This window comes from Colletes latitarsis, chromosome 7 (assembly GCF_051014445.1).
Source record: "Colletes latitarsis isolate SP2378_abdomen chromosome 7, iyColLati1, whole genome shotgun sequence".
NCBI classification, from domain to species: domain Eukaryota; kingdom Metazoa; phylum Arthropoda; class Insecta; order Hymenoptera; family Colletidae; genus Colletes; species Colletes latitarsis.
The window spans coordinates 3,111,211-3,130,391 of record NC_135140.1 but is presented as its reverse complement, the minus strand read 5'-3'; the positions used below and the strand labels follow the sequence as shown (position 1 = coordinate 3,130,391).

At 36.9% G+C, this 19,181-nt stretch overlaps 3 protein-coding genes across 11 annotated transcripts; 1 reads left to right on the top strand and 2 right to left on the bottom strand.

The window, feature by feature from the left end:
* Nucleotides 1-1,442: 1,442 nt before the first annotated feature.
* Nucleotides 1,443-14,583, bottom strand: Alh (coiled coil domain containing protein Alhambra). Of its 8 annotated transcripts, none has more exons than XR_013079940.1 (14): nucleotides 13,990-14,583; nucleotides 13,830-13,909; nucleotides 13,453-13,617; nucleotides 13,169-13,366; nucleotides 12,421-13,089; nucleotides 11,697-12,028; nucleotides 9,400-9,861; nucleotides 9,143-9,326; nucleotides 8,810-9,038; nucleotides 8,403-8,555; nucleotides 7,912-8,176; nucleotides 7,704-7,832; nucleotides 5,728-7,031; nucleotides 1,443-5,647 (listed from the first exon to the last, which is right to left on the bottom strand). XR_013079940.1 is itself a non-coding variant. In XM_076768024.1 (14 exons), the coding sequence occupies exons 1-14, from the start codon at nucleotides 14,096-14,098 to the stop codon at nucleotides 6,881-6,883; spliced, it is 2,955 nt and encodes a 984-aa protein (XP_076624139.1). In that variant the 5' UTR covers nucleotides 14,099-14,583; the 3' UTR covers nucleotides 1,443-6,880. The 8 variants fall into 8 exon arrangements, 6 of the variants coding, with proteins under 6 accessions (XP_076624139.1, XP_076624133.1, XP_076624138.1 ...); XR_013079941.1 differs by having other exon boundaries at nucleotides 1,443-5,852; nucleotides 6,793-7,031; XM_076768024.1 differs by having other exon boundaries at nucleotides 1,443-7,031; nucleotides 12,421-12,800; nucleotides 12,972-13,089.
* Nucleotides 14,584-15,669: 1,086 nt separating this feature from the next.
* On the top strand, nucleotides 15,670-16,748 carry LOC143343866 (uncharacterized). The gene has a single exon (XM_076769191.1). The coding sequence runs from the start codon at nucleotides 15,801-15,803 to the stop codon at nucleotides 16,506-16,508; it is 708 nt and encodes a 235-aa protein (XP_076625306.1). The 5' UTR covers nucleotides 15,670-15,800; the 3' UTR covers nucleotides 16,509-16,748.
* An 85-nt stretch (nucleotides 16,749-16,833) lies between these two features.
* Nucleotides 16,834-19,119, bottom strand: Mlc-c (Myosin light chain cytoplasmic). 2 transcript variants are annotated; one of them, XM_076769194.1, is made up of 4 exons: nucleotides 18,866-19,119; nucleotides 18,750-18,777; nucleotides 17,592-17,897; nucleotides 16,834-17,470 (listed from the first exon to the last, which is right to left on the bottom strand). In XM_076769194.1, the coding sequence occupies exons 1-4, from the start codon at nucleotides 18,866-18,868 to the stop codon at nucleotides 17,364-17,366; spliced, it is 444 nt and encodes a 147-aa protein (XP_076625309.1). In that variant the 5' UTR covers nucleotides 18,869-19,119; the 3' UTR covers nucleotides 16,834-17,363. The 2 variants fall into 2 exon arrangements, with proteins under 2 accessions (XP_076625309.1, XP_076625308.1); XM_076769193.1 differs by lacking the exons at nucleotides 18,750-18,777; nucleotides 18,866-19,119 and adding an exon at nucleotides 18,140-18,722.
* Between the last annotated feature and the right edge of the window lie 62 nt (nucleotides 19,120-19,181).

Below are 19,181 nucleotides of genomic sequence, written 5' to 3'. Positions count from 1 at the left end.
AACTAAAGGGTTATCCAGATTTCGTGTCACATCTTTCAATGGATAGCACTGGTAAACAATTTGATTGTTCCTTGTCATATTTTACATTAGTACAAAATTCAATTGACGCACAAACTGAAGCCTAGAGACCCTATCATACGTTGCAAATTTACTGTTTGGACTTTAATTGCAAGGTGATGTCAGTTTTGAGGAAGTAATTTTCAACCAATTGTTATCTCAATGGAAACAATGGGACAAAATTATAGCTCAGTGAATAGTGAGTACTATCGCAGCATGATTACCAACCTTTTTCTATCTCAAATTGGATAACACGAACGTGGAAGATAAGTGATTTTAACAGTACAGAACAACGTACTACGCAACAAAAGAGACAATCCCCCTGTCGAAGTAAAAAATCAAAGGATAAACGGCCTAATTTCATGAGATTATGTAATAACGCAATTGAGAAAAACGAGATTGCGAAGAAAAACCGAGATTATTTGAATGATATTCTATTCCAGAATTTATGTAATGAAATGGACTTTATATTAAGGGAGTATTGCTGTCTAGGCTGTCATTTCTTCGGCCTTATTATGTGATTTTTTTTTTAACGACAGATAGGTTGTTTTGCAGTGACATTTTGCAGATATATTTATTTGTCTTATAGGTATATATAGTATTTTTTTCATCAAAAAATATTAAAAATTGCGAAAGTTATAGCTTCTCATTTAAAAAAACCGCATTCAAACTGGCTTACACGATATTTCAAAATCTAGCAAACCGATTGACTTCTAATTTGGAGAGAATATTCAGCAGACGCGCCTTTATAGCTGGAACTAGAGATTTAAAAAAATATTGAGTTTTACTATTCTTTTTGATACGCTAAAGACAAAAGAACGATTAACAAATAGAAATTCGAAACTTGAAGCGTCGCCATTTCTTTATTTATCAGGAATCCTGGAATCCTGGAAGCCATTGGAGCACCTTTTCCAAAAGCGCCATTAAATAAGAAATTACAATTCCCACGATTTTTAATATTTTTCCATGAAAAAAATATTGTACATGCTTAGAAGATAAATAAATATATCTACAAAGTCTCAGTACAAAACAGTCTATCTATTGTTAAAAAAAAAATCACAAAAAGGGCCGTGAAATTGACAGTCTAGACAGCAATACCTCCTTAAAGCAAAAAAACTTGAAGTATCTCGAATTAGTTTTACGTAAATTTACAGATGTAACGCTCAATTTGGATAACCCTAGAAAAGTGAAATTTTCAAGCGACAAGCTCCGATAATCGATTCACGGTGGATTAGGAACACAATAATTTATTTGTACACGAACTGAAAGTGAACACAAGAACGAGAGTCGGTGTTTTCTTTTCACTGCAGCGTGAAGATATTCTTCGATGCGATAATGAACAAAATCAACGATAACGATGGGTCACATTTCCTCTTCCCCCCCCCCCCCCGAATCACACATTCCATTCTCGGGTGAACAAAGGCGATTTCAGTCTCGATATCTTAAACGACCGACATTGTTTAAGAGATCGAGATGTTCAATGATTCGATTGCAAAAATTTGGCACGGCCTGCTGTGTAAAAATATTATCGTACTGCTCTTTGTAACTTCGTTCATTCTTTTCTGTCGTGCATGCTTCGTTCTCTCTCGCATCCCTCTCTCGTACCGTATATTACCTTAAACGTACAGCAACACTACACTGATAATGCATAAAATACTCTTCATCGGTATAAACGCACTGTTGTTTTCGACGATCACTTATTATTTTTCCTCTTTTTTTTTCGTTTTTTTTTCTTTTCTTTTCTTGGAAACCCTTTCGAACTTTCTACAAAGTCGTCGATTATTGATCTTTCTCGAGTCACACTAAAATTCTGCATCCATCATCGTACAATTTACAAGGCTGGGCCTTTAACGTCGATCAAAACAAATTGTACACATTTTGATAAGACAAAGTTCCTTAGAAAATCAAGTATTACTTTGACAACAGCCATAGAGCATTTTGTCTATACGACTATTAATCAAATTAATACTTTGTCTTACGCGAAGAATATTACAATGCTATTTCCCAGAACTCTAACAAGGTTCATACAAGATGTCTGTTTTCACAACTACCAATTTATCTACTTTATGGGCGCCTAACATGTTCACTGTTTCCAAGTGTATTGCACGCTCTAATATAGCTCCATTTTACTGTATTTGCTTCACAACTGGTGTCCATGTTTTTAATACGAATAATTTTTCCTTATAAAAAATAAATCCCAAATTCTTGCCTGTAGCTGGGTAAACGCGTTAAGTTTTCTTTATCGAAGTAGAAATATTGCGTAGAATGTTGTTGATATCTTGAATACTTGATCGACGCATTGAATATTTAAATACAGAATAATCCGAAACATGTTATAATAAAATACATAAACTAATAGCGCAACTAAAAACATGGACATACACGAAAAAATATCATTCGACCGGATCTTCGTATATCGTGTGATCAAAGAACGCAGCTTCGTCGCAAAAACGACGATCTTAGAGAAGAAGGCAGTGTGTTTATTGCCATGAAACACTTATTGTCTCTCAAAAACACAAGTGGTTCCACGCTCGAAGGTCCAGAATAGTGAACATGTTAAGAACGTCGTATAAAATCACTATTTTTATCACAAAATAGCTGCGAGTATAATGTAATTTGTTGTCCGCCAAAGATGTACAATAATTTGGCTAGAATTCCCCTACTCGACACAATCGACGCACGCGAAGAAAACTCGACAGAATTTTGTACAGTAAATCGATTTTCCCTGAGTGGTGACGAGCTATCCTGAAGGTCCGGTGTCCTCACGATCTACCACTACTACCATCTTATAATTGCATACACGTTATTGTTATCGTATAATATGAGCCTAAAAAGTCTCGGCGCAGCTTTACAAAATTTACACATTCAACCGAGTTCGATTTCTCACGTAATCTTCAAACAACGTACACGCCGTTCTAAAATCGTCTTTCCTCAAATTACTATTAAAACAAGGAACACAATACGGTAAACGTAAATCATTCTTGTTAAAACAATTTCGTTGCTCCCAACGAAATAAAATATTTAAATAATCTGGCTTGTTAGCCAGGCAGTGACAAAAAAAAAAAAAATTTATTCTCTTGATCGTTTAGAACGTGTTGCACATTCTGACTATAAAATTCGGATACTTTTCGAAAGGAAAAGACAGATTTCTGTCTTCGCCTCTATTGTAATCATTGTTTATCTTCTACAAATTTTCAGTAGAAATGAACCAACCGACAAAAGAGAAACACTAGTCTCCTCGTTAGAAATACTCACACACACACACACACGCGTGCAACGCTGTTTATTTTTAATGACCGCCTCCACTCCGTCACGATGGATAAAAACAATCGAGCCAAATTCTGTCATGCTAATAGCCCTAGTCTCTCGAGCTGAAGTCCTACCATTAACTCTCCCCCAACAGCTTCGTGTACTCTTCTAACAAGTTTTGATTACGCGTCTAGCATACGGTTATCGTTAAAGTGATCGACAAAGATCGCGACTGTCGCTTTCGATTCGAGTAAAGTGTGCGGTGCCATCGAGAAAGGCAAGGTACTAACAACGAACAAAAATCAATCGTAAACGAACCCCGCTTGTTCACGAACGAAACGTGTAAAATCTACAATGTACAATCGCGAAACGCTTCTCGACTTTGCTCGAGAATAAACCTAAACGTACAAGCCAGAGATCTATATTTCGCGTGCATTTTAAATGCACGAATTCACGTGCATTAACATATCTATATTTTCTGTTTGCGATCGTTTGCGTATAACAAAACAGTCGAATATCAAGTAAGAATAGCGTTGGGCAAAAGTTATCTTTAACAACTTGCTAACGCAAGTTTTTTCGTAAATAACGGGTAGATCAAAGTTTAATTTTAATTTTAAGAAACGAAATTTTATTGGAATAATGCTCAACGCTGATCTTCTCGCGTTTGAACGAGATTAGACTATTTGTTATTTTTACCTGTAGACTAGCAAATCTACAATAAACGTAACAACCGTATAAATACACGTTCGTATTTAAAATACACGTTCGAAATCATGATCCCTAGTATAAGCGGACACGGTTGCCACAGCTTACGTTTCGGCACTATCAGTCAATCGAGAACCAAGTTAAAGTAAAAACAATTATACGTTTGTTACGAAGAGGAGAACTTCCTGATCGATCTGTCCCACGGCGACGTTTTATTGGTGGAAGGCAGTGCTCGTGTTGTACATCTAAGTAGTATGTTTTATGTATAAGATTAGAATATACATCGTCCGGCTGTGAGACAGGTCGATTTCGCATTACAATCTACTTATCGAAGGTGTAACATCTGTCGATAGCGGTGCCTGTAAAGAGATCTCTCGAACAAAATGAACAGTATGGCATTTGAATCAGCAGAACGTTGAAATCAAAGGACTCAGGACCTAGAGCAGCGATTCCTAATCATCGTATCGTAAATGTTTGGAAACAGATTCGATGAATTTTCATTTTTTATATCTTTTTCAAAATTTTTAAATTCTTCACTCTTTTGCCTTTTGCAGATCGCATTCACCTTTACGCAAATCAAATTCACCCTCTCTTGCGAATCAAGCTTTCTACGAATTTATTTCTTTAAACCATTGTAATAAAAATAATTAAAATCCGATGTGAAGTTATTGGACCAAAATAAAAATTGTACCGCACGTATGTAATAATATTTACACAAAAAACAACAATATGATCCCAAAACTTGATTTGCAATAAAGTGAATATGATTTGTAGAAAGGTGAACATCATCTGCAAAAGAGTTGATTTATAGTGCAAAAAGGTGAATATGATCTCTGGAAAAGGGTTCATTTGGAGTGCAAAACCTGTAGAAATTACGGACACGATGAACGGTGCCGTGTATAGAAACAACTTCAAAGTTTATTTATTACCATATACTGGAATTCAACAAACCCCTAAGCATGCATCGAACGTAGTTATTACCGAATAAAATAAAGGTTCTAAACTGTCTTTTTCAATTTATGGGCTCAAAAATCCAATTAGGAATCTTTGAGAAAAACGAATATTGCAAGTTTTTATACAAGAATGAGATTTATTAATCACATTATGCGTTTATTCGCATCTTCTTGCTCCTGTGCTGCTATTATCGCTGTCAAAGACACGATTACTAGGTATCAATTATAAAATGTCAATTGAATTATCCCAAAACTGTAATAGTATGAGTGACAATCACTATTTCCTTTGTAGAACGACGGATTGGCCGGAAACTTTTCAACATGCTAATTAAGTAATTCCTCGAATAAACACATATGAAAGAATAAAAGACTTTCACCTTATTTAGATTATTTTTTTTACACAATATACCTTTATATATGCAATAATAATAGAAATTTCTTCAGGTTTTGTTTTTGGAAAGTAAAGGAAATAAACTATCTGTTAGGAAATTTTTGCACGTCACTATACATCCATTTGACGAGTCTTTCCAAATACAAGAAAATTCGTTTAACCCTTTGATTACGAATAGGCGCTCAGTCGAACAGTTGTCTGTGCGTTAAACGACTATGAGCGTTCAATATGTATACTGCTCAAAGCGTGAACAAGTTTTCCGCAGGCAGCTTGTGCTTGCATCAAAATCGACCTTAGTTAAAAGGTTAAAATGTTTTTCGATGCAATCAATATGTAACGAATTATTTTCGATAATAGTTCTTATTGACTCACCCTGTATAATTGGTTCTAGATCCGACAAAGTGTTTTATTCGACACGTTCCCAAGCATTTTATACTCAATTTAACGTGCACTGTACGTCCTCGAAGCCCTGAATCCTTGTCTTCATACGTCGTAAGCTGCGTAAGAAAGAAAAAAAAGCCGTACGACGTTGATGAAATGGTTTTGCAAGAAATGCCTCTTTATAAAACGATGGATGAACTTTGTCGTACCTCCATACTTACACGCGGTTATCTTTCGTTAAAACGTACACCTACTTGTAAATATTATTGCTATTCTCGTCGCGATAGATTAACTTACAGTCTAAGATTTGTACATCTGCGGATTTGCCGTTAATTCTTTTCTTTCATCATTATGCCAACGATGGAAAGAGTGTCTCAGACGTGCTCGACGACGCGCAACCAAGGAGGAACGAAAGAAACCGAACAATCTAAAATGCCTGTCTTTTTCGTTTGTAGCTACCATTCTTCCACGAGAAGGCACAGTGTGCTTATATCCCCACTTCTGTTACAGTCCGCTGACTCACAGGTATTGGTCGAAAACGGTGACGAAGATCGGTGACAGCCAATCAGCGGACTGCAGCAAGAGTGAGGATGGAAACACGCTGTGCCTTCTTCTCGTGGAAGGGCGATACCTCTAATTGTCGTGTTCGTCATTTTTCCTACGTTTCGTACACTGCAATTCGCGATCAAATCATTCGAATCAACGCCATATAAAAAATTTCGGTTTACATATAGATAAAAATGCGTGGTATTTAGAATAAACTATGCTATTCGTCCCATTATAATTTATAAATTAATTAAACCATGAATTATATAGCGATCGAACGATAAATGCAACGGATTCTTTCCGATCGATAGTATTTACCTTTTGTCTAAAAGCTTTTCTAAATCATAGAGCTACTATGATCGATCGCGCTTAATCGAGCAGAGACCGGACAGAGGTCCACACGAAGTCAATTTTAAGCGACAAAACACGGATCGGGTTGATCGTGAAGATATGGAATTCGACGAATTCCTTCTCCATTTCTACGGATGATGATTTCACCATCGTACTCACGTCTCTCGGTTGATGATTAAGCTTCATCACTACCACGTCTGTCAACGGATGCAGCACGCTTCTGTTTACTTCCTGTTTGCATCTATCTTCAGCTAGGTTTCCCTGGTGGTCCATGGCTGGGTGGAGAAGGTCCATGAGAATGAAGGTTATGAACATTACCTACTTGATTATTTGTCAGATTGGACATAGTGGATTGGTACATGGAAGGCATGTAATTGCTCAACGTCTGTGGAACTGACCTGAAAGACGACAAGCTGTCAAAAAAGGTAACAGCAGAAATTATTGTTCGAGTTAAAAAAAATTATTAACGAACTACAGTGGCATACGAAGGTATTCGAACGCTAGCTACTAAAACTTTAAACAATGAAAACATGCATATTAAACTCAAGCCCAGAAAGTAATCTTGTAACAAGTATAAGTATCGAAATCACACATACAAAATTTGAACTAAATCCGTTAATTATATAAATAAAAAAATATTCGTTAGAAAGATATACTAAAACAGGATTACGAAAGTTTAGAGAGTTAAGTAGATAAACAATGTTTTTCTATAGAAACTGGGAACATTGGTAAATTCAAGTGATGTAGAAAAATCATGTAACGAGTATTGTGCTCTGTTATGAATAATATTAGTTTATACAGGGTGTCCCACGCAATTAGAAACAAAAGCTGTATCTCTAAAACAGTTAGAAAAAAAAAGAAAAAAATGTCATAACGCAAAATTAAAAGGCATCGAACGATGCACAAACTTAATACAATTTTATTTATTTTATGTATCTCGTTAGTCCAATGTTATAAATGTAAGCATTCAAATATATTCGTGCGCGAGTGTATATAGATGATTGAGACAGAAAAGAAATTAGGACAGAAGAAAAGAGGAAAAGTACAGTTGTAAAGGTTTCAATGTCCACCTTGGCACTCCACGCAATGGATCTGGTGTAACAGATGAGTTTCTGACAACTCCCGAATTGCTAGCAGGTGCCGGGGACACTATGTTACTTGGTTGCCCCTGATGGTACGCGGTTCCCGCCGGGCTGTGTCTGTTCGCAATCATCCCAGCAAAAGACAAATATTATAATACCCATATTTATGACTTTACCCTGAAGACAGATTCATTACCTGATCGTTGAACTAGGTTGAGGTGCGACCAACGAAGTCCGGTGTTGATATTGAGATAGAGACGCCGCAGCTGGGGGTGAAGGATCCGGCGGTAAACCATTTTCCAACGTTGCCGAATGATTACTCGAACTCGAATGAGGCATGTACGTGTTATTTACTCGTGGTTCACGGTTCACTCTCGGAACGGAAGCCGCGGCTCCTGGTGGAACGTCGGGATGTGGAACGTTGGGATGAGACGGATTAACAGTCGGATGTATATTGTTTGCTGTAATTGGTCCATGAAATTAAATTGCAAATTAGAATAATCTACCAATTTTAGCCGGCAATACACAAATTGATTCGCATGATTGTTCCGGGCCATAACTCCGTTATCGATACATTTACGAAAATATACCAAAGGAGAAAGACACGAGGGCACAACATTCCTCGTGTCAAGTTTGAAATTAAATAGCAAAAGACTCAATTGGCAACTAAATTAGAAAAGAAATTACCTGGATGCGTACTAGGCTGAGTTGTCAGCGGAATAGCAAGTCTAGCGTTCACAGCCAATAAGTGATCTCTCCTTTGTAAAAGACTATTTACATGTTCTTCTAGCCTAAGGTTCTCAGCTCTTAATTGATGAAGACACGAAAGTAGAGAAGCGACTGTAAAGAGCATTTCATAGTGTGATTAATCTCATTTCTTATACATATGGAATAACTGTGTTAAGCCTTACTAGCCGGGAAGCAATGTACTTTACATTTTATTATGTTATAGAATACAAAACTAAGAGTAGAAAATAAATGAATTAAAACAAAGTCATGCAAAAGTATTATGCTTAAAACCAAATCGATACAGAGAAAAAAATCCCCCGTTTTCACCAAGCCCATGCGACTAAAAGCATATTTTTTTGCCGTACACTCACTGTCAAAGTGCTGGGCTTGCTCCATCAAAAATTGACTTCCTTGTTCCCATTGTCTTTCTAAAAGTTGATCCAGTGTTTGAGGTATTGCTCCGCCTCCCAGTGAACCGGTAATGGAACCAGCACCAATAGTACTGGTACTGCTATTAGGATTGGTATTGCTTGTCGTATTAAAAACTGAAGAAAACGATGTAGGCGGTGCACCTGTCTGATTGGATCGTATCTGCTTGTGAAACAATGAAGCATGGAATTAAGTCGGGGAAAACTATTTCCGATATCATTCATTTAACGAACATAATTAAACATTCGTGCGTTTTCAAAGATACATACAGATGCGATCACCCGACTGTGTAGCTGGGGGCCGACTAAATTCGTTGTAGAATTATTTGCTTCTGTAAAAATAGAATGTGCTTCCAGCTCTTGTGACAGGGTGTCTGACATCTTTTGCGCCATCGTTGAAGTTGGATTCAATTGATTTCCTAACATGTGTGGTGCACTAACTCCATTTTGAAACCTATTGTATAAACTGAATTAACACACATACATGGAAAAACAATATTACAGTAACAATCGACATCGATTCTTACAGCTTGACATCTTTTTCTTCTTTAGGATTTGTAAGTGTTGGAGTACTGGATGCAGAAGGTGTAGGCGTTGTAGAGGCTGCACTGGCACTTTTCCTCTTTCGTCTTCCTGGTCCATTACTACTCATACTCTCAGATCCTGGACTGCTTGGAGGAGACTCTTTCACAGTAGGACCCATTGTATTTACCAAACCAGAATTGACGCTGCTAAAGTGTCCACCACTTAATGTGGGTCCTTGAATAATAGACGGTACAGGTGCTACAGTTACAGCTGGTGGAGGAGTCTGATGACTGTTTCTCCCTCCTCGTCTAGACGTTGTTACTGCTGAGCTACTAGATACCGACGTTACTACAGAAGAAGCTGTTGGTGGTGGTTGTGACTGTGACTGTGGCAGTGCTGGTTGACTATTCGACGATCCACGCTTTGGTTTGCGTGCTCTTTCCTGTTTATCTGACGACTGAGAGCTAAGAAAGCAACAAAAATACATATTCACATTCATGGTTATAAATCAGGTCTTTATTATATCGGCTAAAGAATACAATGTAAACCACATTATTCTTAGCAAACAGCAATAATACAATGCTAAATGTTCAAACAACGATACACTTTAGACTCAAATTCATGTAACTAGCTATACACTTATGCTAATACCAATAAATTACGCAAACATTTATGAAATTCATTGCTGTATAAGAACCAATATAAACGGACCGTTGTGCTAGTGCCATTTATAACATCACGTTACTCCTTTCCTTCGTTCGTTGCCCTTGAGGCCCCTTGAGGTAGAAAAAACAAACATAACCTCAAAGTATCCCTAAAGCTACAGACGAATCACAAGAACGCTAACAGAATCACAGTTATTCACAAAATTTCATGTTTCTCAAGTTTCCTTACGACTTGCGTCGTATGAAAATGAAATAATTAAAAAAATTGTCTCGAATTATTTTTCCTGTTTACGTAGCACGACGTTGTCGTAAACATCTTCTGGATGTCACAATGGTTTCCAACGTTTTCAAAGAAAGCAGTTGCACCTCGGTGAAATGATATTTGCCACGGTACCGTAAATTCATAGACCATAAAATTTTTCTACCTGAACCATTTTTACGATACGCGCAAAGAGGTTAGAAACAAAGTGGCTTGTTTATCCAATGGTCAGCCATTTTGATTTGATGCACTCAGTTTTGGCGCGTGTTTAAAATAGAACGCAATATTGGTGCGAATCGCGGGCATTCTTTACCTACTTTTTTATTGTAAATAAAATTTAAGAAAATACATTTGAAAAATGAAAAATGTAATTTATTCGGTCATTGATCAAAATGAAGGAGGAAGCGTATTGCATGATTATTAATCTTTTTACATCTCTGTACTGCGGGTGTCTTGCTTCCTTTCGTTTTACTGATTTTCTTTCCTTTTCTGCTGGGTCAAATTTCGTTGAACTCGAGACACTGAATGGACGAGATGGGGATCGTGGAAACTTAACCGTGCATTACTGTATTCGTCTTGTACAACGAAAAAATGGATACGAATATCCATGTTAAAAGTACAACGTGCGATGTTTGAAATTGCCACCTTCATTTACATCGACATCATTATTTTTACAGGAAAATGAACCGAATGAAACTCGTGAACCGAGTATTATATGATTAATAATTATATGATTAATATTTTAAAAGTACAATAGCTCCTCGTTTTAATACTTAATATATTTCCCCGGCTGAAAAGCGCGAAGACATATCTACTTCTGTTTTTTCAACGCGAAAGACTAGATACTGTGCCAACAAAAGCTAGCTGGTGACAACCGAAAAAATTGATGAGATTTTCTTTTTAATGAAAATGATTTGAAACATAGCCCTATTCGGATTATTTTTATTTGTGTGTAAAACGAAATATATACTTCTGAATTGCGTTTTCATTCATTAATAATACTTCGATGAAGATATCGTATCCTCGCAAGAAACGTGAAGCAATTAAAAAGTGTTCATTCATCAAAAATGTTATTTAATTTTATAACCATTGTATGGAAAATATGATGAATTATTGATAAAAATAATACATTATGTTATTTCAAAATTCGCCTGCTAAATTGTAAATTCAGAATATAACCCATTATTGTATGTAATCAAAATGATAGATAATGCAACTTTCACAAAACAGTTTCAGCCGAAATTTTGGCTCGAACCTTTAAATGATTTCGCGGTTGAAAAATTGTAAAATTATTTTTCTTTTCTCGCGCAAAGTTGCCATTTTTTCAGTAAAATTGTATACGAGGTATAAAGTTTATTTGTGATATTGTACTTACCGAGATCTCTTAGCAGGAGCTTCTTCCGGAGTAAATCTCTCCGAATTTAACATAGCACTCGACCTTAGTTCCGCGGTTGCCGCAGTAGTAATAATGCTCTGTTGCAGTTGCTGATACAGCGTAGGAGCGCTCGTTACTACGCTCTGCACCGTATTAGGAAGCGACGTTGCAGTTAATGGAACGGAGACGACTATGCTGTTCGACGTAGTTGTCGGCGACTGGGTAACAATCGACGATTGGGACTGCGTTACAGCCATTATCACAGGTGTAGTAGTTGATTCGGTACTGACTGGGGTGTTGGACAGTGACTGAATAGGGCTCTCAACCTTCAGCTATAAAAACACAAAGATACCGTAGATTTGACTAGTACTCTCGTACAGTGCTTTATACAGCGTGAAATTTTTTGGAAATTTCTAAGAACTCAAATACCAGAGTCTATTGCACATTCAGCCGCGTCTAAAGCAAGGTTTGCTGGGTCAGCCTTACCGACGAACTCCACCAGCAAAACCTAGACGAAATGCCTTCTTAGTTTTGTAACCTCTTTGAATTAATGTTCCAAACCCGGACGAATAATTTTGATGATTGCTCCATACATCAGACCACTTTTCCTTTACATTTAATCTATTGATTTTAGCGAGGATTACTGGTGGATTATCGTTTAGTAATAAATGGTATTCCATCAGCAATTTTCAATTTCTTTTGTATTTTTTTGAAATTTGTTTACCTTTTTCGATTTTTCTGGCTCGGTGGTTGTGCTCAGGCTCGTGGCTTCTGTTATGGTTGTCTGTACTACATTGTTGCTCGAAACCGCCTGCTGTACAACGGAACTGACAGCAACCACGACTGAACCGCTGGCTTCTGAGCTGACCGATTGGTTCGAGTTTTCATTCCCTATCACCGTTGGCGTACGTGCTCCGGTTTTTCTCTTTTTACTGTGGATCGAGGACTTGTTCGACGACGACGAATTCGATTTCAATTGGCCACTGTTTTTGTGGCCCGAGTTCGAGTTCGATCCCGATTTAACCGTCGCAGCGGTTACTGTGGTAGTAGTGGAAGTAGTGCCGTCATGTCCAAACACACTCTCCGATTGGGTGACGATTGTCTCTACGAAGTTGGAAGTTGTGAATTTACTGGAATTTGTGGTGTTGTCTTTGGGTGTATTACGACCGCTGCTGCTTTTGTCGTCAGCAACGCCATTTATTTCTAGACTTGGACTAGTATTAGATTTGTTTTTAGAATTGGTAGCGGATTTGGAACTTGAACTCTTTCGTTTACCACTTGACGAAGATTTTATTGGTGTTTCTGCTTCCTTTTCAGGAGACGAGTCTGACGAGCCATTATCAGCAGGTATTGGCTTGTAAGGTGGTATAGTTTTTACATTACCACCCTTTTTCTGAATATTGGATAACGAAATTGTTACTTAAGTCTATAAGTTGATAAATAACAATTTATCAAACGGCACTAAAACTCACCAATTTTGAATAGTGATGCTGACAATATCCGCAGTACTTAACGTTATCAAGATAGTTGCCAGCTTCTTCGCAGAGCAAGCCAAGAGCCTGCGCACACGTAACATGAAATTGCTGCCTGCAGCCTGTCTTGTTGCATTGCATACAGGCTCCCACATTTGCTCTACTACCTCTTCCTTGCTCCTCGCAGATATAGCACGACTGAAGTACCAAATATTATAAATATAAAATATTTGTCACAATCGCTACCAAAGTAGAAAATAAAACTGTATCAACAATGTCCTTACTTTACTAAATCTTTCCGTCGGTATAAGTTGCAAAATAATTGGCTCCATTGTTGTCACATTTCCAAATCGAACTTCTGGTATATATAGTGCGCAAACAACGTGTGCCCAACCAGCCTGATCCGTTCTCTTAAGAGCTCCGTCTCGACTTGGACACAACTCACAACGCTGTTGAGTAAATATACAGAGACGTTATGCTATGTTAAATAGATCTCTTTGCCGATATAAAGAGCATTCTTCTTGGTATATTTATCATAATAAATAGGGAAACATTAATATCAAATGCAACAATGATTGCTTATACACGCATGTGTCTTGAACCAATCTAAGACCACAAATATCAACATAAACACAAGCTGCAAGGTCAACATTTAACTCACCACGCGTGCACTTCGTTCCTGTGATTCGCATTTTCTGCAGTACCATGGTCCAGTCGGTACCGTAACGATACCATAACAAGCTGTAAAAAGAATTTGTAGATAGCATCTTGCAGCTGATTGCACCATGCTCTGTTTGTACAGTATTCTATGGAGAACAGACCTTGATGTACGGCAACGGTGCAACCTTGGCCATCGCAGTACACCAACGGATTTTCAGTCCAACCCCTCTCGTCAGAACACACGCAGCACCCTCCAAGCATCTCCTTCATGCTGTGCTCCAAGCAGTTCGAAAGATGAGACTAGCATGAGGAGCTAGGCGAGTCGTAGGTGAGGACGTGGCACAAGGTAGCTTCGCTTTCGCAATTGCATCCTGGCGATGATGATCCTCGGCTCGAATTGCCTCTTTAGCCGTGTTCCTCGATACTCGTGTACGCGTGTGACGCATTCAACGGTAGTGAATTTGTGGCTGTGACCGCGGTCGCAGGTTCCTTGCCGCGTGGACGATTCGCGTCCTGGTTATATGAATATGACAGCACCGAGAGGTGATCACAGGGTGCTGTGCATCGCGAACGTCGCGACGAAAACTTCTCCACGGAACGTGCTTGGACGGTTTGTTATTTACAACGGCGCTCTATTTGTTTCGCTGGTCGGCCATCTTATTTTTCTTGTCGCGGCCGATTTGCGCACGCGTTGCCGCGCGCTCTGCCGCGAAACCAAGAAAGCGTGTTCGAAAATACGGCTTCTATAAACGCAAGTGAAATTTAACCTAGTATACCTCGTCCAGCAAAACAAAAATTCGAATAAACTTAACCGTGTGACTAACGACAAACCCTGAACGAAAATGCGCTATACTCTGAATAAATACAGTAACGAACATATATTTTCAAACAGTAATTCTTAATATTAAGTTCTCTTATTGGTAACATCGTATAGCAAGACTACAAATAACATTTCCATTGTGATTCTTTAATGGATACATATACAACTAGTCATAAAATAGGGCATATACGAATATTAGAATTATATTTACTTGAAGAACTTGATAATAACACGACGTTTCCTTGTACAAATTTTTTACCTATATAGAATATTTTTTTTAATTACGAAGGAATTAAGAAAATATGACCAATCACGAGTCGAACGTAAAACACTAATGCTTAGGGCGGATTTCAAGAATTTATACAGGGTGTTCGACCACCCCTGGGAAAAATTTTAATGGGGTATTCTAGAGGCCAAAATAAGACGAAAATCAAGAATACCAATTTGTTGATGGAGGCTTTGTTAAAATGTTATTAACGTTTAAAGTTCCACCCGTATTGAATTTTTTTCTTGAAAATGCGTAGGATTTCGGGGGTATGTGTAATGACCAAAAATGATTGTAATTAACCCCTGTAACTAAATGTAATTTTTTTAGTATGATTTAAAATTTTTCAATTTTGTCTAAAAATGTCACTATCTATTCGAATTTTTTTCTCGAAAATGGGTAGGATTTCAGGGATATGTGTATTCACCAAAAATGATTGTAATTGACCCCTGCAAACGAAAATAATTTTTCCAGAACGATTTGAAATTTTTAAATTTTATTGTTAATAACTTTTTAACGAAGCCTCCATCGACAAATTAGTATTCTTGATTTTCGTCTTATTTCGGCCTCTAGAATCCCCCATTAAAATTTTTCCCAGGTGTGACCGAACACCCTGTATATGAGTTGTATTGGTCCATTAAGAAATAGAAGATATACTTACGATGCTTATTTTGAGAATGAAATACATGTTGAAAATTTTAATCTTATCAGCGTAGTCTACGAGAATTACTGTCTTTACGTTGTTATTGGGTTTGCACGTACGATCGGTATTCAATCATACGCATATCGCATTCAAGTATCGTCTTGTGAAAAGGCTCTAAGAAACAATAGATATATAAATAGAAAACAAATCAACCAAAATAGATAAATATAGAATCAGATTAAAAATGGAATCGAACGATGATTTCTATACCATTGAGTGGGCGAAAGAGTCACACTTACCCGAAGTAATATCGTTTCTACATGAAAATTTTGATAAAGAAGAGACTATGGTAAAAAGTCTGCGAGACAATAACCTACTAACGAGAGAAGAGATAGAATCGATGTGGATCGACCATGAACGATTGATACGGGCGATCTTCTCTTTTTCGCCTTGTTTGATAGCTTTAGAAAAAACGACTGAAAAAATAATTGGCGTGAATCTAATGATCGTCAGTAGAAACTCAACGTTCGACAATAATGTTGACGGAGTTTCTGCTGCGTTTGCCGCCAATCCACCCGTAACGAAATTAATGAAACAGTATTTCGATTATTTGTCCGAGATCAGCGAGACAGCTGATTTGTACGGAAAGTTTCCAAATTCAAAAGCCGCTGTAGAATTTTACGCGGTTGCTGTTGATAAAAATTATCGAAGAAAGGGCCTCTCAAAGGCACTAATGACCAAAGGAATATCATTTGCGAAACATAATCTAAAGGATGTTGGATTCGTGTTCGGAGTATACACGTCCGTGTACTCGAAAAAGTCGGCTGAAAAACTGGGATTGAAAAGCGTCATGGACGTCGATCTTCTGATATATAAAGATCCTGAAGGACAAGCCATTTTTCAGGACACACCACCGCACAATATTGTTTCCGTTATGGTTTTACAGATTTAGAAGGCTATCATTTTACGATAGATCATGTATGTCATCGTTCAGACTTCAATTCGTTTATTTATAGAGTATTAACAATATGTCTATATATATTTTTCTACGTATTACAGTATTCCCACTATAAATGTGCGAAAACACATAGCGTTAAATGGAAATTCTCGTGTATCTAACAGCTCTAAAAGTAATATATTTATGAATCTTTTTTTCTTTTTTAACTATTGTTAATTTGAATTGAACTTTTTTGAAAGGTTCTAGACCAATCGCTTCTAGTTATTATGTATCGTTAGTTTTTGTTTCCAATAATAATTAAACATAGAACTGATCTAAATTTAATTTTTAAAAAATTGTGTTTTATTCAGTATACAACATTTTCATAACCTTAGACATTATTAAGTATTTATACAGAAAATAGTTATTACGTTTAAATTGGAAAAAAATACTCGATAAGAAAGTAACTATAGTTATAAAATCAAAAATGATTGTTCATACTCAATTGCCTTCTAAAAAGTGTATAAAAACGATAAGAAAAGGTTTGGAATGTCTATGTTAAAAGCTGCGTAAGTCGTATTGCCGACATTTTGTCTTTAGATTTCACTTCAATTTTAATCTATGCATTCCATTTTCATATAATTTTTAGATTGATGCATAACAAATTTTTCAATCGTTCAAATAGAAAATAAATTTAAAAAAACCAATATTTCCCAGCTTCCAATAAAACTATTAACCATTAAATTTTTCCACATTAAATGGTAAATACTGACAATGTAATGTGTAAAAACATTGGAAAAAATTGAACCTTGGAAGAAATTTTTTAACAAACAGAAATCTTTCTGTAATATGATTTCTCACAATATACGTTCATCCATACATGACTTGACGAACAAAATCTTCATAATTAATATTACCCTGTGAATCTTCATGGCCAGCCAATAATGTTTCAACTTCTTCGTCACTGAGTTTCTCACCTAATATAAAGTAAATATACAATTAACTTGTACAAGATAAATATTTATCAAAATAGCCAAATTCATTTCTGATCCGTAATTTGAAGCTGAGTTGCAAATAGAAGCCACTTATTTCACACACCCAATGTTGTTAGAAGATGTCTTAGTTCAGCAGAAGAGATGAATCCATTTCCATCCTTGTCAAAATGACGTAAACCTTCTATAAAGTCATCTGCAGTATCGGATGTTCTAGATTTACTTATAGCTTGATAAATAGGTAGAAACACTTCAAAACTAATACGTTCGTCGGGTTTGTGTTGATGAGTAAATTTCTTTACATCCGATTCGGTTGGATTTTGCCCAAGTGCTCGTAATGCATCTCCAATTTGAGATACATGAATTTTTCCATCCCCTCGGCTGTCAAAAAGCTGGAATGCCTCTTGGAATTCTGTCATAATGCATGAAAAACTTTAATTACTGGCATTGTAAATAACGGTAACAAAGTTTTATATATTTTTTATGCAAATTTATTTAATCGTTCGAGTGCTGGATGTGGTTGTAAGAAGATATGCTTACTATAGATTGTCTTCCTTAGCACTCAAACTTTTAAATAAATAGTAAAAACACTGATTTGTAGTTTTAAATCAGAACGTAATACATCTATATTTCACAAACAGCAACTTTATTTACCCTCGATCGATGACATCATTCTGTTAGTCAGTTCTTGATAACTACACCCATACATTTTGCACTTTATATATTTACAGGGGAAAAAAACAGATCGAAAGTAAGTATCGTGGACAGTAAAAAAAATGAGTTGAAGTTTCTCTCGTTGGCGATAATGTGTAAGATGTAATAACGAAAACAACGACCGACGAAAACTTAAAAGAAACTAACAGGACAATATGTCGTGGCTGCGTTTCACTTTCTCCAGTTTCTGACGGTAAAAAGAACCGACAAGTCTTGAAACACGCTTTGCAATGCAATATATATTGTGCTTGATATGAATATATTGCTAAAAGTAGAATCGGAGAGAATTTAAAACGAACATGAAGGTATGAACTGGCGCGACGATTGCGTTGCTATTCACTTTCTGTCTTGCTTTCTTCGTTTCTGCTAGTACTTCTTTGAAGTACCTAACCATAAAAGGTAATCACCGACACGCAAGTCTGTGACACCAGGGTGGGTCTAATAAGGTAACGATATTCTTGACCTGAATTAAGCACCGAGAAAAAACTGTCCGCCCCTCTTTGATCTCGCTTTGCTTCTTACCGAAGAAATCACATTCGCGTTCACTTACCTGCCAGCTGATCCTCCGAGTAAGATGCCTGTAAACACAAATCAATTGCCTTCTACCTTTGTTTACCTTTTAAATATTGTCATTAATACAAGAACACGATGCAAGTTAATACTTACCATCTTGATTGCTATCGAATACGAACCGAAAATCGCACACGTATCTGCCGCTCTACTCTAACGTGTATACATACATACACGACTAACGGAGCGCCTCGATCGTACTAATTGCAAGCTTTTCAACTCAAACGTTCGTCCGTGAAGAACTGACGCGTAGTCATTCGACCTTGATATGGAAGTACAGGGGTTACCTTTAAATCACCAACAATATTTTCATCAACATGATTTCGCAGTCATTCTTATTCACCGACACGTTGAAATCCCCAACAAGTATTTTTATGACGGATGATTGTCGGTGATTTGAAACAAAGATCCC

What these genes read in the sequence shown, in the direction of transcription:
- Alh (XM_076768018.1), bottom strand. Translation starts at nt 14,098, where the DNA reads ATGAAGGAGATGCTTGGAGGGTGCTGCGTGTGTTCTGACGAGAGGGGT. An exon ending in CACCGTTGCCGTACATCAAG is followed by an intron (nt 13,910 to 13,989) that starts GTCTGTTCTCCA and finishes TTCTTTTTACAG; the next exon opens with CTTGTTATGGTATCGTTACG. An exon ending in CGACGGAAAGATTTAGTAAA is followed by an intron (nt 13,367 to 13,452) that starts GTAAGGACATTG and finishes TTGGTACTTCAG; the next exon opens with TCGTGCTATATCTGCGAGGA.
- LOC143343866 (XM_076769191.1), top strand. Translation starts at nt 15,801, where the DNA reads ATGGAATCGAACGATGATTTCTATACCATTGAGTGGGCGAAAGAGTCA.
- Mlc-c (XM_076769193.1), bottom strand. Translation starts at nt 18,194, where the DNA reads ATGTATGGGTGTAGTTATCAAGAACTGACTAACAGAATGATGTCATCG. An exon ending in AATGATGTCATCGATCGAGG is followed by an intron (nt 17,898 to 18,139) that starts GTAAATAAAGTT and finishes GCATTATGACAG; the next exon opens with AATTCCAAGAGGCATTCCAG. An exon ending in ACATCTTCTAACAACATTGG is followed by an intron (nt 17,471 to 17,591) that starts GTGTGTGAAATA and finishes ACTTTATATTAG; the next exon opens with GTGAGAAACTCAGTGACGAA.